Genomic DNA, 17,359 nt, shown 5'->3' with positions numbered 1-17,359 from the left:
GAACCATCAAATTGAAGGTCCCAGCTAGCACAGTTTTTTTTTCCTAAACCTTGTGAGTTCTGCAATGCCAGACACCTTTTAGGTTAGCACTGCCTCATTTAGTGTCCGCACCATATCCATAGCATGGTTGATTCTATCATAAAACCGGGTCTAAAAAGATTGACAATGCTGACAACGGTTATATTGTTTTTTGTAATCCTTAAGCACAATGTAAACAGTAATTTCAGAAATGTCCAGATTATAGCCATAAACTACACATTCATTAAAAGATCAAACATTGAAAACAACAGAAATAATTAGTTGAACTGTTGTAGTGACAATATTTACTTAACATAATGAGCTGATGCCATTTCAAATATTGTTATTCTCTATCATTCGGTTTCACGTCCCCTTCTGAAAATATTAGGCAACCCCATCTACATCTGATTTTCAGTCTAAATCAATCCTCCACAAGATTTACAAAAATTGGGTGGGGGAGGGGGGGGGGGGGGCCTCATACGGTTTTCCTGCTCAATACAAAACTGCAGGGTAGTCAAAAACTGCATCTGGATAACCCCGATAGAACCCCAAATGTGCTAGATCAAAAAGATATCAACCAAAGCGATGTCCCCTAAAACACCCACTCAAAATATTGTAACCAATGTCAACTATAAAGCGCAGAAAGCATGCCTCCACTTTTAGTTGGTATTACCACCTCCCAACCAGGACCATTAAGGGGAAAGGCATCAATTGCTATTTTATCACTACTACAGGGGTCAGCAATCAGATCACTGCGGTCCAAAACCTTGTGAAGATCTTCATCGTTGATGTCTGTCTGAATCAGCTTCTCTTCAGCATTTTCTTCATCTCGAAGGAGAGCCAGCAAATCCTCTTCCTGAAAGAACATATATCACCAAACCAGAAAAATAACAATCAAGGTACTTCCAGGATGGATCAAGCCACATGGTGGTCATGCACTGAGATGGCATTCTGTAATTTGAAAACATATCAATAAACAATTACCACAACAAGATTCTCGCATAAATTGGATGTACAAAGAACTAAACAGATGTGAACACCACCTCCCAAGAATATACCTCCCAAGTGGGATTTGTAACTGATTAAATTTGGATTAGACTATTGTTGGGTTCCACCAATTCACTTATTCAATCCATCAGTAATCCAAGGCAGCTCCAGGTGAAGACTCCATGAGTAATGGCTGCAACTACATTTAAGCAGGATACAGGATACCCAACATGTCCTGCCATCCAATCTACCCAGCAGCTGGTCAAGACACTTGAAGACAGACCTGAAGCAACCTTTTGATGGTTCAAGTATAGGAAACCCATACACCAGATAGTAATCTCATTCTATGACCATAGCCAACCGTCCAGGGTTGATTAGCTCTTCGTATGTGCTGTTGGGAAATTCCACATTCAACTAATATATTCTGTTGGGAAGAATTCCACATCAACCAACTCTAGAACCTTGGATGCATTCATCTACCAGTCGAACCTCTCCACCTAATATCTTAAGCTTTAGGATTAGACCCTCTAATATATTACGTTGTTTTTCCCCCTTCTGGTGGATAAATTATGCATATTTCTGTAACAAACACTGAACATGCAAGAGAGGTTGTACTGTCAAGGATCAGGACCTTTGCATCTGCTCAATTCCATTTTAGCCAGGACCAGCAAACCTAGTTGCAAATATTGAATAGCCAGGAGGCCTCAACCCATCAATATTGGCAGCATACAAATGGATGGGCCAGAAAGAAAATGCAGCTACCCCAAACACAACTTTTACTGCTTACAGTAATTAATGGTTTGTGCTACTTTTTTGTGGTAAACCCAGTCTTAAATGTTTTAGTAACTGCAGGTAACTTTCTCAGACGAGAGTTCAAAGAGTTCAAAATGTTGGAGTCTCATCACAACTAAACATCATCCCATTTCCAAACTACTTGAGATGAACTATAAAAATCTGCTGAGTAGCTTGGTATGGAGTAACTAGCAGATCGTAATACAGGAAGAAATAGTTTCTAAGCACTGCATAAGATTGATGGTTCTCCCACTTTGCGAGCCAGTCTAGTACTTTTCTTATGCTCACCTACTAGTGAAAAGAAATTAAGTATGGGCCAACAAATACCAGGTGAGACTAGAGACTTGTAAATGTTACTTAGCCTATAGCCATCTAGTGTCTTATTTCCTAGCTCACAAATTACTAGTTTCTTATTTTGTCAATGAGGTTTAAAGGGCTCTCAAAAATAGGTGGATGTCTATCACAGAACACATGATTTGATAAATTATGAACTATCTAAATCCAGAAAAGGAAGCAAAAAGCAAACAACAAAGTGGTCAAATGCTCTAGGTGATGGAACAGAAGTGCCACTAGAAAGTCAACCAATAAGGTTTCCTGAATTATGGGAGAGTATGGAATTTTGAAGGCTCCCCACTCAGTCATCATAACAGAGAAAAGCCATCACTGTGTCAACGATAATGAGTTTAGCAAAGCTTAAAAAGCTAAGGGATTTGACTAGCATGAGCAAAAAATATTTATTAATTCCTAGGTAACAGAACAACACACCTCCAAAGTATTAGGCTTGGTTCTTTCTTGCTGAAACTGCCCTTTCCCAATCACCACATGCTCAAGCTTCAGCTTACTAAAAGCTCTCTTTAACATGCGACCCTGATAACAAGAACAAGTCTTGAATTTCCTTTTCAAGATCCCTCACGTAACAGATCAAAATCATAAATAAAAAGACATACTTCTACCGACTGGGCTGTTGCTAGCCTGTAAACATGAACAGGCCTGGTCTGTCCAATCCTGTGGCATCTATCCATTGCCTGCAAATCCATTTGAGGGTTCTGGTTTGCAATTCAGTACACCATGTCAGTCTAGTGGTCTCAGACATTTAATGCTTGAACAAAATGAGGCCTGGAAAGGGCTTACCCAATCACTGTCGTAAAGTATGCAGGTATCAGCTGCAGTGAGATTGATACCAAGCCCACCAGCCCTGGTGCTGAGGAGAAATATCCTATAGTTGCTGTTTATGTCATTAAACTCCTGAATCTGATTACAAACATAGAAGGTGATCATTATATTATGTTTCTGGCAATGTAACGTCAATCAGAACAATGTAAAAGGAAGGAAAGCACCCAGTTGCTCTTTTCCCCCCTTATTCCAGTCAAATAGCACCAAAGGGCATTATACCATCCCCCTATATGTGAAACACTAATTTTTCACATGGAAGCAACTGAAATTACTTGATGGATTCAACCACAAAAACTCTCAATTTACAAATGCTAGATTGAATCAGACAATTCTATCCATTATTCTGCAACTCCTATCTAGGCCTTTCATAATGGTTTCTCTGATCATCCAGAAAATAATTAATTGAGATTTCCATCCAAGTCAACTCTTTCCAGAGGAGACATCGAAGCACACTGCCCTTCCCTAACAATGCAAGATTTTAGGTGAAATGGTAGCGAACATGGTATTAGAGGGATTTGGATCCTCTCCAACACAGGGTGTGGTGCTGGAGAGGGACCAGTGAGGAGAGAGAGACGCACACAAAACAGGAGAGAGAAAACAAGATAGATAAAATAGGAGAGAGACACAAAAATCTCACTGGTCTCTCTCCAGCACACCCCTGCTCTGGAGAGAACCTGAATCCATATCAGAGCAGGAAGGTTGAGTGTTCGACTCCTAGGAAGTGCAAAAATCAGGAAACGGCCAACACTTCTTCTCCCTTGGTGCTGTGTGAAGTAATGCCGCGTGAGCTCCACATGTAAGGACCATGGGATCTTGTCCTGCACGTGTAGGGGAGTGGGATGTATTCATTGGCACTACCCTTCCCTAGCGGTTCAAGCTTTTAGATGATGTATTCAGTGACCCTACCCTTCCCTAGCAGTTCAAGCTTTTAGACGATGTATTCAGTGACACTACCCTTCCCTAGCAGTTCAAGCTTTTAGATGATGTATTCAGTAGCGAACAGGGATCTCATCACCTTTTGGTCCTCATGCAAATTTTTCCAGCATCATGTTGTCGGATTGAATAAAAGTCCATTTTCAATTTATCAAAACACAAAGTAGATGAAAAGAAAAGGAATTCCAGTTAGATGATTCAGTCGTGCACGAAGACCGCCAATAGCAATAGGAGAGGTTGAAAGGCTCTAAAAGGGTGCAAATTGCAGAAGAGAGAATATTTGCAGGATTGAGGGTTTATAATCAAGAAACGATGGAATGGCCAAACATGATTTAAGCTTACCAAAATAGTAGGGACAATAAACAATAAATAAAAATAACTCTCTATTTACATATTTTTTGACAAATATCTAACTATGGATAAATCATACCTGTCTTTTCCTTTCTCCCAGCCGCACACTGCCATCTATCCTACAAACATCAAATCCCTTCTCACTAAAGTAATAATCTATTATATCCAATACCTTAGTCCACTGTGAAAATAACAGAACCTGACAAATCAAACAATTAGTGAAAATTAGTTGATAGATGGACAACAAATTGGGGTTGGGAATTGTAGCCCTCAACCAAAAGATTCTTAAGGATACCTTGTGCTTGCGAGCTAATAATTGTGACAGGAGTCTGTCCAGAAGGCGGAATTTGCCACACTGCTCCACCAACTGTTCAACTGGGGGATACGTGTCTAAAGAAGAAAACAAAAAATGGTGAATGAGAAGTTGAAATCTAGAGTACATAGAGGGTATACATATTAGTACAGCTGTAAAAGGATTACAAAGTGTGCACACATGACCCATCAAAAGCTGACTCCAAGAGGTCAGGATGGTTGCAATTCTTCCGGAGTTGAATCACTAAATTATTAAGCTTTCCTTTCATACCATATCCTGCAGTATTAAAAAGTTTGCGTCAGCAGTAAAGAAAAGCAGTACATATAGAAGAAATTTTCAAGCACCGGTTTGGTAGATTGTAAGGCTCTCAAGGAACCACATGGATGGTATTTTGTAGAAACAAGGAGTTTGAGATACTGGGTAACTTTATATTCATGCTTGAACGACATGTAATGTCTAATTGGGACTGAAACTTAGACCAGCAAGATACATTTGAGGTCCCCTATCACATGGATTTATCCATGCTTGACATGTGACAGTGAACTCTACAGAAGTCATTGACAGACATGAAATAGGAATCCAAGTTCAATGGATCCTTTTTATGCCTGTTCAAGCCTTAAATTCCCTTTTAATTTGGCACCCATCCAATACAAACCTTGAGGCAAAAAGAGGATCAAGAATCCTAGGCAGAGGGCCACAAAAAACTGGTGCAGCTTAGAGTCGTAAGACCCCAGTGCCAGGCTAGCAGTCTTGGGCCTCTTGACCAGCAAAGCTGTCAGTAGGAAACAGTTTGAAAATAATGCTTTCAAGTTTTGCTCCCATAGCTATTTCAAGCAGTATATACATGACATTTCAAGTTCATGAAGGCTGCCATTGCAAGCTAGCCTTGGGTTTCTCTAAATTACAGTGATTTTCTTACCAAAATTTGATTTCTCTTGTAAGTAGTTTTCCAATGTCTGATTAATCAAATGATCTTGAAAGTTCTTTTGGTGCTCAGTCATGTTAGCATATAAGATAATCTCTTTTTTCCGGGGTAGCATCTGCTCAACATCAGATTTCAATCTTCTAAGGAGAAAAGGCCTCAATATTGCATGGAGTTTTGAGATCACCTGCAAACAATCAACTCCTACTATCATTATACACAGATATGTTCAGCAGAAGACAGAAATTCAACAGACTCTGGAAAGTTGCGTACTTGAACCCTTCGCTTCTCCTCAAACTCCTCCTGTTGTGCTTCACTGTTGCGCATTCCTGACAGGTCAAACCTGAATAAGAAATCTCAAGTTACAAACAAAAACAACAGATGTAAATAACGTAATAAGTGCAATATCATATTAATTAAACATGCTATAGAGCAAAAATATATTAAATCAGAATTAGTTTTACCAAGAATCAAAATAACCTTCCAGACAATGAAAATAGAGTCACCGCAGAGAAACGCACCATCTAACCACAGGAGATAATATAGCTTAACAGTTTAATTAGTTCAAAAACACTAAATATGTATCATCAAGCATTGCCCCAGCTAGAGATGATAAAGACAAAAAAATAATAATAATAATAACAATAATAATGCTGGCAAGCCTGAAATAATTTTTCCCCCTTAGTGACTGCCACTACCCATAGATAATCATAGAACGAAATCAAGTGCATAATTTACTAATACACGTAGCATAAAATAATTGTGGATTACAAGGAATTGTACTGAAATTTTATTTTAATTATTTGATTGACGAAAAAATTCTTCCAACTCAGACATGACTGTAAAATTCCATGAATTAATAAATAAAATGCAAGTAAAAAAGAACAAATGCCAATCAAAATTACAAAAATCAACCCAATATGCAATAAGCAATAAGCATTGCCTATGTTACCACGACTCAAATTCTTCCAGGGATGAAAAAATATCAGGCAAAATGTAATGCAACAATGACCAAAGCTCCGCCAAGTTGTTCTGGAGAGGTGTTCCAGTTAACAGGAGTTTATTTTCCACAGGCAACAGATTCAATTCTTTCAGTAACTTGCATTTTGAATTCTTCAGCCGATGCCCCTTCAAGAACAAAAAGTTTAGTAAGCTAGCAGAAACAATAAGTAATGATTGCAGAAGTGAATAAAAAAATAATAATAATAAATTACTAAAAAAATGAACCAATTCCCAACATGATTTTACCACTAACCTCATCTACCACAAGATATTTCCAATTGTAGTGTCTGAAAACTTTTTGTGCATCATTTAGTGCAACCTCATATGAGGTAACTATGATAGGGAATTTGGGGCCAACTGTTTTTGTCATGTATTTCCTTCTGATCTCTTGCCGTTCTTTCTTGTCACCATGGTAAATAATTGAACTCATTGAAGGAGCAAACCTAAAATACCATTAAGAGTAAATAAATTTGAAATTACATGATCAATAAGGAAGACTAAGACATAAATTTACCTTGCAATCTCATTTACCCAGTTTGAAAGCGTAGAAAGAGGAGCTATTATTATGTATGGCCCGTCCAATCCCTTCCATTTCAGGTGGGCTAGAAATGCGATAGTTTGAATAGTCTTGCCAAGCCCCATTTGATCTGCCAGGATTCCATTCAGCCCATTTTGCCACAATGAAATCAACCACTTAACCCCTTTGATTTGATAAGGCTTTAATTTTCCTCCAGTCAACAACGGCACAAGTTCAGCCTGCTCTTTTTCAGCTTTCTCCTCCTCAGTCAGGTTTGCATCTTCAGGAGCTGTCCCCTCCTGGGATCTTGTTATCATGGCTGCAACTGCTTTCTTGGCTTTCCTCTAAAGAGTGTAACCACATGGGCACAAATCATAGATAAGAAACAATTGTGAATACAAATGAATGGAGAAAACCAAGCATTCAGCTTAAATACTTCCTTAATTAAAAAAAGAGAATGTAAACTGCAAACAGTGCATACACAACAAAAGAAAATCCGTATAAAATCAACAGTTCTGTGAGTAAAACTGAAAAAGAATGCAAGGAAAAAGTTTTTTCCATAGCCCCATCGGGAGACTTCTCCGAATGGTGCTAAATATCTCAGATGAGACAGCTTATGTTGGCTCCTAATTTTTTGTATGGGTATATTGTCCATGTCACCTTTGATTTATGTGGTAAATTTCATCCTTAAAAATTCAACAGCTCAATTTTGGTCAAGATTTGAACAGTTAACAAAAATACACGACACACAGTACATGGTGGCTTGTGGGCCATATGCTAGAGTTTAGCTTTGAAACTTTACAAATTGCCTCCATGTTGTTCTTTTTCTATCCAATGGCTAGAATTTTCAACATCAGCCTGTAGACACCTCCATTTTGTCACCTTGAGGATGTTTTGGCCAATGATGAGATGGAAATTCTAGGACAAAGGGGAAGACTCAATTTTTATAATTTTAACGAGAACAAGATCGCTACCTAGTCACATGCCCCTATGCCTAGAAACAGGGGGTGGCGGAAATCCAGTGCACCCTGGTAGCTCCCAACATTGGCACAGTAGCACGCGACCAAGTAGTGATCCCTAGACCAATTTTAAAATACCAAAATACCCCTGGGAGGGGTTTATTATACAAAATTAATAAAACTGCCTCAAAGGACGGAATTGGGTGTATCTTATCCTAAAATATCCGATATTTGAATATAGTGCAAAAACAGCATTGATTTGGCAATCATTTTATATCTTTGTTTTTTTTGTGAATAAATAATTTCATTACGAAAGAAAGGAAAAAACAAACAGAGCCTCAAAGGGAGGGGGAAGAGGAAAAGACCAAGAAACAGCCCTCAAGAAGAGGAGGGAGTCCTAATAACAATAGAAGAAAGCCCCTAGAACCCAACAATGTGACAGTTCCTTGGGGAAGCAATACAACTTGTAGAAACATTGGATAATTTAGCTTTAACATCAAAGGAAATGGAATCCCAAATCTTTTCTGGAGGACGATAGTTGGAGGTCCATTTCCTACGATTTCTGTCCATCCAGATCTGGCTAATAGTAGCGCAAAAAGCAACTTGGCCACGATGTCTCAAATAGAAGTCCCGGCAAATGACATGTCCATCCATAACCACTCCCTCTGGAAAGGGAGAATTCTTATCCTTCTAGGCCAACACTTTGCATGGACTCTTTTCTAAATGGTGTACAAGACAGGGCAAGCAAAGAATAGATGGTCTTATATCATTTTTGTTATATGGTCCTACACTTTAAATGATTTTTCAATCAAGTAAATGTTTTTTATATTTGTTATTTCATTTACTTAAGATATTATTCATAAATAAAGAAATTCCCCCTCTTTGAATCCAATAAAAATAGTTTAAAAATCAAATTCCTAAAGGATAAAAAGTTAACCCCCCAGTCCTAGAACAAAAACTGGATTTTGGTTATAGGGGCGATTTTCAACTTTTAAATGTTAGGGTTTTTCTCAATTATGAAAATTTTATAAATCCTATAATGTTAAAACATTGCTAAAAACCAAAAGTCCAGAAAAATAATCTTTTGTTTTGATATCCTTAAAATTATTTTCATTCAAGAGATTTTAACAGCATTTGCGCACTTTAAAATAAGTTTGACAAGTAATCTTAGACTTGTTGGAAAGCTGGTTTTATATTATATCTAATACAAAAAATCTCATGTAAAAATAAAATCATTTGACTAGTCAAACTTATTATAGAACAAGAGCATTGTTGATTCTTTATAACTTAATGTGACTTAATGTTGATTTTTTTATGATTTGATATGGTTAAATGTTGATTTTAATGACTTGATGTCGCTTAATGTTGATTTTTTATGATATAAAGTATATATAACTTACTAAATAATGATAAAAAAGATAACATGCATCCCTTCAGGGTAGTGAGTCACTAATTGGATGGAACTGCCTAGACACTCTACTTGGAATTGAGTCACTACCTTCGAGTATTAAGTAATCGAGTCACTATTGTTCAGTGTTGATAGATAACTATTGATGATGTAATATTTTTATCTATTTTGGATCATTTGGATTATGTCATATGTTTTTATGTAGATTGTAAACTATATATAGTCATTATGTAGTAAAGTTTCAGAATTTAAGCCAACAAGTCAGCGTAATGATTATTGAACCTTTGGTTCACCACATGAGTAAGACTGTGTTTTTTTTATGAAACTAATGATGTGAATGTATTAGAAATGTTTAAAATAGGCTATACACAAAAAATCAGACAAAAAAAAAACAGTATTTGGGGGTCGAAACCTAAGTTTCCACCATACTGGGAAAAAATCCCCGGTATCCTCGAAAATTTCAGGTTTCCACCGAAATTTCGGTCTCCCCAGAGGTCGAAACCCGATACCGTGAACCTTGGTTATCAACTAACCTAGCAACCTCCCCTTAGGTGATGAGGGACTAAAGTTTACACACCTTCACCGATCTCCCAAGTGGGTTCAGTACACTTTCTGTATTATTGGGTGTCACATTCTTCCCCCCTTTGGATACAACGTCCCCGTTGTGGCCCCACACATTGTCGAGGTCTACTTTGATAACATTTGTAACGCCCCGGCCCAGTATCCTTAGCATAATATTGTCCTCTTTGGCCCATGGGCCTCAAGGCTTTAAACCACGTTAGGCCATGTTAAGAAGGCTAGTTATTATCAAATAGTCCAGGAACCTCCCCCTAGGCAATGTGAGATAAGTTTGTACACCCTCACCGATCTCCCAAGCGGGTTCGGTACATGCCGTATTCTTGGGTGCCACACAACCCCCGGTTTAGCCTGCCAGTCAGACCGTCAATTAGGCAATGGGCACACCGACCGGATTTAAAGCGTGAGAAAACAATGCGCGCGTGATGCGCATACGCGAGGGCACATGGCTGTTTTTTTTTTTTTTTTTTCCTTAAATTTTGTTTTAAAATTGTGTAAAAATTCCTAGTATTACAACAAACCAGCAAAAAATCCAATAAATACCCCTCCCTCCCCATTAGTCTAAAACACATGTTGGAAGCTCAAGAGAACCTCGAAATCCTTGTCCAACATCTGCCAAAGTGCCATAAATAAACCCCAAAAAGTAAGAACAAAAAAAAATCCTATAAGCAAGAAAAAGTCTCAGAAAACTTAGAAAAACCCCATAAATCCATGAAAAAGACTGAAATGTCCATAGTAGGGACCCTGAATTTGCAGTCAAAAACCTATACAATTTTGAGTCTACACATCCTGAGCTCAAGAACATCCTCTTGATCAATCAAGGGCGTTTAAAGCATGTAAGTCTACTTTCTTTTGCCACTTATTTATATTAATTTGGTTTCGGAATGAAGGTATAATTGCCAAGGGATTATAAAAGGCTAGTTGTTTGCTTTAATTAAGAGATGGCAATTTTCAACAATTTTCCAACTTTTTTTTTTTTTGTTATTTTTGTTGTTTCTACGCAGTTTACTTTAGGCCATATGTAATTTTCTTATACTTTTTCTTTATTTTAGTTATCTATTTGGGATTTTTCATTTGGGTATTGTTTTTAAGTTTACATTTCATTTTATGTAAAATTGTTATTTCATCCGCAATTTATAGCATCTTTTGATTCAACATCATTTAAGTTGTTTTTCATGTCTTTAATGCATTCATAAGCTTATTCCATAGTTCTATGCATTATGATTTGCATTTAGGGCATAATTACATACTTTGATTGCGGTGTACAAACCTTTATTTAAGTGCATAACGCGGCTGGATTCAAGTATGTTTTTCTTTCGCATCTTTTGGGGAATTTTCATTATTTAATAAAAGATAGAGGGTTTTGTGAAAGGGAACGTGGCCCTGTCACTAGCGCGGGGGCCAATAAGAGCGCATGTCCAAGCATCAACTAGGGTGCGATTTCTGCCTTTAATGAGGGGTGGGATGATCATTTCGCCCCACTGTGTCTAGGCATAGGAGTCACGCTGCCTTTACGCTTCTTTTTCCCGTTTAATAAATATCAAATAAATGGGAGACCGGTTTTCACAGGGCGGACTGGGGTGCCTAATAACCTCCCCCATACGTAACTTAACAGAATCACAATCTCATAGCCATACCAGTTTATCTTTGGAGTCACATTTATTTGTGGGTCCTAGACCCTAATCTAGGTAGTGACAAGTCTTCAGAAGCACGCTTCTTTTGAAAAGAGCGACAACTCTTTGTTTCCACAATTAGGAAACCCTTTTCTTTTGGAAGGGGAAGCAAATTTTTATTCCCATAAGTTAGAAGCCCTACTGGGGCGGTGGCTTTTCTATTTTCATAGCTAGAAGCCCCTTTTCTTTGAAAGGAGTGGTCGCTTTTAAACTTACAGCATTGACTCGGCATCATATCATGAAACCTTGAGAATCATGTGGGACACGTTCGATGACCCTCATTGTCGGATCCTCCCATAAAAGGTCCGTGGTCCTCACACAGCCTTTGATGTAGATAAGTTCTTAGGCTTAAAGTACAGCCACAAGAACCACAAAGCAGCAGCTAGAACTGAGGTCTAATATGGTCCAGGTTCATGGAGTTTCGAGCCAGCCAGCTCGTGTGATGCAGAATTGAAGACAAATACCAGAAGGGGGAAGAGGGTCGACCACCACCACAGTGGCTGAGGTCGACCAAAGCTGTTTCCAAGCCCCACGGCTTGGGTATTGATGGGGATTTAGCTTGGATTTAGTTTATAAATTAGTTTCTAATTTTAGGTTCTAATTCAGTCTAATATTAGTTTCTAATTCCAGTCTATATTTAGCTTCCTTTTTCATTAGTTTACAATCTCAGTTTTTAGTAACTACATATTAGTAGTTTTGTTATTTCAGTTTTAGTAACTTTTGAGTTACCAATATTTGTAAACACTCCCCATCATTATAAATAAAGGAAAGGGGCTCTTTTATGCTCCATGATTTTATGAATAACCATATGCTGCTGTCGCTGCTTCTCCCTGTGAGCTTGCTTTGTGTTTGATCATAATGTGGGTTGGTGTGTGATCTGACGGCTCCTTGCGGCGTGAAGTCCAGAAGTTCTTCTTCAGGCTCTACTAATTCTCTTCAAGTCTTCTCTATTCTCAAGGTCTTACACTGCTGCGACAGGAATTTATATTTCAAATTTTCGGCCCAGAAATTCTGAAATAGAACCTTTCGGCCTCTTCTGCTGGAGCCAGCTCCAGCCACTGATTAGCCCCCAAACTGAGGTCGATTGTGCCCCTATACTCCCTTATGGATCGACCCAAAGTAGGTCTGATTCTAAGCTGCCGTTAAAGAGATATTCAAAATCTCCAGAATTTTGTGTCTGTAGTGAATCTCCCAGAACATAACCAGAATCAGTAGCTGATCTGTTTAATTCTGTTCTGCTATTTTCCTGCTGTTGTTTTGGGACTGCTGCCTCTTATTACTATTGCTGGATTCTAGTTTATTTGATCTCCTGAAACCTGGGATAGAGAGTATTGAGTACTGTGATCGATAGCTACTGTTTCCCTCTTTTCTGTGGTCTGATTTTTGCTGGTATTTCATCTGCTGTGAATTATTGTGGAGGTTATGTGGTTGTTCTTTGGTTTAATTTTCCTGCAATTTTGGGTCTAGTTTGCTTGTCAAACCTAGTCCTACATTATCGTGGGAGTCTAATAGTAGAGTTTTCATTTCCTTATTTCATTCCTAGTTCAATTAGGATAGTTTATTAAATTACTATTTCTATTTCATTTTAAGTTGTAATAGCTACTTAACTAAGAAAGACTCTTGTTTAGAGCAGGACTTTGATTTTAGTTGCGATAAATACAATGGAAGGCTCAATAGCCAGGCACGATTTGATTAATGCTGAATTCTGAGTTCTCTTCGGCCTGAAACCTGTGAGAAGCGGTGTGGGTGAGATACCAAGAACCTGAGAGAGGTTACCCATCGTTCTTCTTTCCTCTTATGCTCTGTTTTTACTGCTACAAGGTACTGGTCTGATTCCTCATCGATTGGTATCACTACTATTAAATTTTCTCTGTTTTGAATAGATACATTCATTCTTCAGCTTATTAATATATTCTTTCAATTTGTTCTTACTTATCTGCATTATTATAGCCTGAAACTACTACGTGTGGTACTCCTGTTTTGTAGTTTATTTCAGTCAAGTTTGTTTAATCACCTAAAGCAGAAATGCTCATCAGTTGGGCTTGAAACTTCAGGGACTTAAAGTATACCCTACTACTGAACTTAAGGCAGAAATTCTTTGTATGCTTGGACCTAAGGCATACATGTTGGAGTTTCCGTCTAATATGAAGATCAGTAACGTGTTCAATGTGTATCCAGATGTCGAATAGATCAGATTTGAACTCAATGTGACTCAAAAATGATGGGCCTTTTAGTGAAGCCTTTACAAGAAGACAACCAAAAGACACTATCAATCCATAGGTCCAACCAATCAGATTGAACCTCAACAACAACAACAACCATAACCTTATCCCAACTAAATGGGGTCGGCTACATGGATTCGATTGAATTGAAGCATAAATAGTATGAGAAGAAAAGGTAGTGAAGCCTTCTAATAGCAAGTTCAAGAGAACTTTGCTCAAAATGAGATATGATTAACAAGCACACAATGTCATTGGAGAAACATTATGTTATGCCCAAGGAACGAGGGGTTGTGGCGTGAGGCCAAGAAACTACCTAGTGAGGGGCATGTCTCCTTTAGTCCCAAATCAGCTAAGGGAGAGGTTCCTGGGCACTTATTATGTTTTGTCTCGAATTCCAGACCCGCTCTGACATATTTTGGTGGTGACCCGAATAGGGTTTTTTTTTTTTTTAAAGGTCTGTGATGGTAGCAGAGAAGCACTGATCTCATATAGGGGTGTGGGGACTAGTATGGTACGACCCGTTGGATCGACCCGACTTGAAGGAGTATGTATATATATACTATTGTCTTGTTATGTAAGTAATTGAGATTTGGAGATTTTCGTGTTAAGGTTTCTAGGTGAGAGTTTCTTATTGTGATTTGGGTGTTCTTGTAAGATTTCCACTGTAACCTTTCTTCCAACATAGTGAATCATCTTCTTCGTCCGAGGATGTAGCACACCACATCGGTGTGTGAACCTCGTTAAATCTTTATGTGTTGCATGAATTTGTATTGTTTTTCTTTGGTGTTTGCTCCAACAATAACCTCAGGTTCTCCTCCCATGTCAAGACTCGTTTTAAAGCCTTGAGGACAACAGGCCAAAGAGGACAATATCTTGGCATGGTTAGGGGGCCAAGGCGTTACACAATATGAGCTATAGGCACAATGAGATATGCATTGATTAACAAGCACGCACTTAAGGTCCTTCGAGAAACATTATGAGCCATAGCACAAATGTATGAGCATAATCCAGCACACAAGAAAATTAATCAAAGAACTATGATGGGGCACAAGTGCAGAACCACATAGATTCCATTGTTCAATATCATGCAAAGTCTCAAAACTGCTATAGTGATACCAAACAATTCAAAAGTTTAATTATCCAAACAGTGACGCCAAGTAAGATTTCCACAAAATTCAGCCTGGATTAACAAATTAAGATCAGCACCACAAACCAAACTAAATTGGCTACTTCACACACTATGTCTGTTTGCAAATAGAGTACCTGGAGGGAGCCAAATTTAACAACCCAACCAAGCACTGGCCTTAGTATGAAGTTTTTGCATTTTACAACTGAAGAGTTACACAAGAAGCAATATATTTAATTGACTGTCACAAGATATAGGTTACTCGGAAAAATAACATGAAGCATACTTCTTGAACAATATTTTATAAGGATAAGGAGATAAAATGACAAGAAAAGGACAAACTCCCAGAATTAAACAATGAATACCTCACTATTATGTTACCAACGTATACAGCAAGGACATGGTTACAATGGCTTTTAAAAGTATCTGCTGTGAAGCTTAAAATGAAAACAGAAATATATGACATGATATAAGGCCTTACAATAACCTAATTCACCCCTTGCTCACTGAGACTAGTATACACTGAACTCTGCAATCCCATGCAAAATTCTTTCAAATTCTTACAAAGCCATTATGTAAGGTTGCCACCTACATCAGAAGCATCATAGCATGCAAATAAAGGCTACACAATGAAACATACAACTCAAATTACCATTCTCAGATGGTGCTTCCCCGAGAAGAATTATAAAGTAGTGGAACAACAACAAAACAAAGGACACGAAGTTAATCTAACCAAGGAGGAAATTTTTAGAGCTTCCTCCAGGAGCAGTTAATGTCCAATTTTCAAATATATATATATATATATATAATTAGTGAATATATTCCCATCCTAGCCTTTCACATTTCTAGGTATCTTATGCAATTTCTTACGACAAATGATTTTCTTTCATGAACAATTTACATAAAATTAGTGAATATATTCCCATCCCCTCCTTGACAACAGGCTGATCTCAAGGTAGATTTTTTAAACTAATAATATCATCTTGTAACAGGTAGTCGGTTCAAGAAACTGTAATTATGGCAGCAGGGAAAAGATATTCACTACCCCGTCACCAAAATACTCAACCTTCTCTCTTCTCCCCACTTTCTTCATTTTCAATTTACAGCACTATAATTAAACAGAAAAATTATGCAGCACATGAAGAGAAATATGTGCCAATGTCTTATGTACACTTAAACAAGTAAATTGCCAGATAATCAGGATATGTATACAAGGGACAACATAACCCGAAACAAAATATGATAACAATAACATTAATTCATGTTCAAGAGCCTAAAATCTTACATTGTTGTAGGCAGCCTTCCTCTTTGCACCGCGACCTCTTTTCCTCCCATTTGCATTCTCTTCCTTTTGACTCTCTACTCCATTCTAGGAAAGTAAAGTCGCACAATGCTCAAGTAGCAAGAAAAAAGTGAAAAAGAAATGTAAAATGGCATTGAAAGCATGCGTGTGAGAGATTACAAATGTGATGTCCTCCATTTTTTCCAAGAGAAATTCTGAGTAGAGCTGGGTCTGTGTCAGGAGCTCATCCAATTTGGTGAACTGGGTATCGTCCATCCCAAGTTCCGTCTCATTACCCTTTTCCCTTTCAGCATCCTCTTGCTTGACTCGAGCTTCTTTTAAATTCTCTTCCTCCTCAGCCATTGTTCCTGATATTAGAGAAGAGTCTCCATTTTTTGCATCAGACAGGGTTCCATCATCCTCAGTTTCAACTTTGACTTCCTCCTTACAAATATCCTGCTCATTTATAACATGTGAAATTGGGGGTGAAAAGATACTTGCAAATAAAAAATAAACAAACATACAATTCCCAGCATATGTTAGAAAGGAGAAGAAGCGAGAGGGAGGAGAATGTCTTAGCTAGAAAAAGAATAAAATGGAGCTTGTCTGCCACCATTCCTTAGAATCCACACTGAAATCCTCGTTCCAAGGGAAACCAAGATTGGCTAATTGTTATATCTATGATTTAGGCTAAACAAGAAGTGGTTAGACTACCATTGTGTTTTGGGTATTCCATACATTACTTAGTCTGGCATCGTGGGATGTTGTCTTTGCTTTATATTTGTTTTTCTCTTTTGCAGTTAAATAATTGTACTTCTAGCATTCTTTTCTCTTATCAATAAATTCCTTGCTATGAGGGGTGGGGGGGAAGGAAAATGAAATAAAATCCAGCAAACGTCCCAGCACAAACAGTGCATGTTTTATCAATAAATTACAAGTAGCATCAAATATTTCCCTAATGAAAAATGACAGCAGAAATTAGAGATACGAAACTTAAATCAAATGATAGAGGATGATGGGGAAGGGAGACATATCTGAGGCAACAGAGTTTAAGAATGACTGAACAGGGGATTAACCATGAACTTATGCCCTCAGAAAAGATATG

General features: G+C 37.9%; 1 protein-coding gene across 3 annotated transcripts in view; it reads right to left on the bottom strand.

The window, feature by feature from the left end:
* Positions 1–277: 277 nt before the first annotated feature.
* The window catches only part of LOC122094261 (ATP-dependent DNA helicase DDM1-like), a 17,945-nt gene continuing 863 nt past the window's right edge, over positions 278–17,359 (bottom strand). For 2 of the 3 annotated variants that reach the window (XM_042665011.1, XM_042665010.1), the window contains exons 3-16: positions 16,435–16,710; positions 16,258–16,341; positions 7,006–7,352; positions 6,745–6,934; positions 6,442–6,617; positions 5,763–5,832; positions 5,487–5,676; positions 4,748–4,843; positions 4,550–4,644; positions 4,334–4,453; positions 2,929–3,048; positions 2,745–2,843; positions 2,563–2,664; positions 278–874 (exon numbers count right to left, since the gene is read on the bottom strand). In XM_042665011.1, coding sequence (XP_042520945.1) covers positions 644–874; positions 2,563–2,664; positions 2,745–2,843; positions 2,929–3,048; positions 4,334–4,453; positions 4,550–4,644; positions 4,748–4,843; positions 5,487–5,676; positions 5,763–5,832; positions 6,442–6,617; positions 6,745–6,934; positions 7,006–7,352; positions 16,258–16,341; positions 16,435–16,710 — 2,196 coding nt within the window. In that variant the 3' untranslated portion in view covers positions 278–643. The remainder of the gene's footprint in view (positions 875–2,562; positions 2,665–2,744; positions 2,844–2,928; positions 3,049–4,333; positions 4,454–4,549; positions 4,645–4,747; positions 4,844–5,486; positions 5,677–5,762; positions 5,833–6,441; positions 6,618–6,744; positions 6,935–7,005; positions 7,353–16,257; positions 16,342–16,434; positions 16,711–17,359) is intronic. The other variant, XM_042665012.1, reaches the window with a different exon arrangement.

Source organism: Macadamia integrifolia, chromosome 11, assembly GCF_013358625.1.
Source record: "Macadamia integrifolia cultivar HAES 741 chromosome 11, SCU_Mint_v3, whole genome shotgun sequence".
NCBI classification, from domain to species: domain Eukaryota; kingdom Viridiplantae; phylum Streptophyta; class Magnoliopsida; order Proteales; family Proteaceae; genus Macadamia; species Macadamia integrifolia.
Note: the sequence above shows the minus strand (reverse complement) of the source record. Positions and strands in the feature narration are given on the sequence as shown.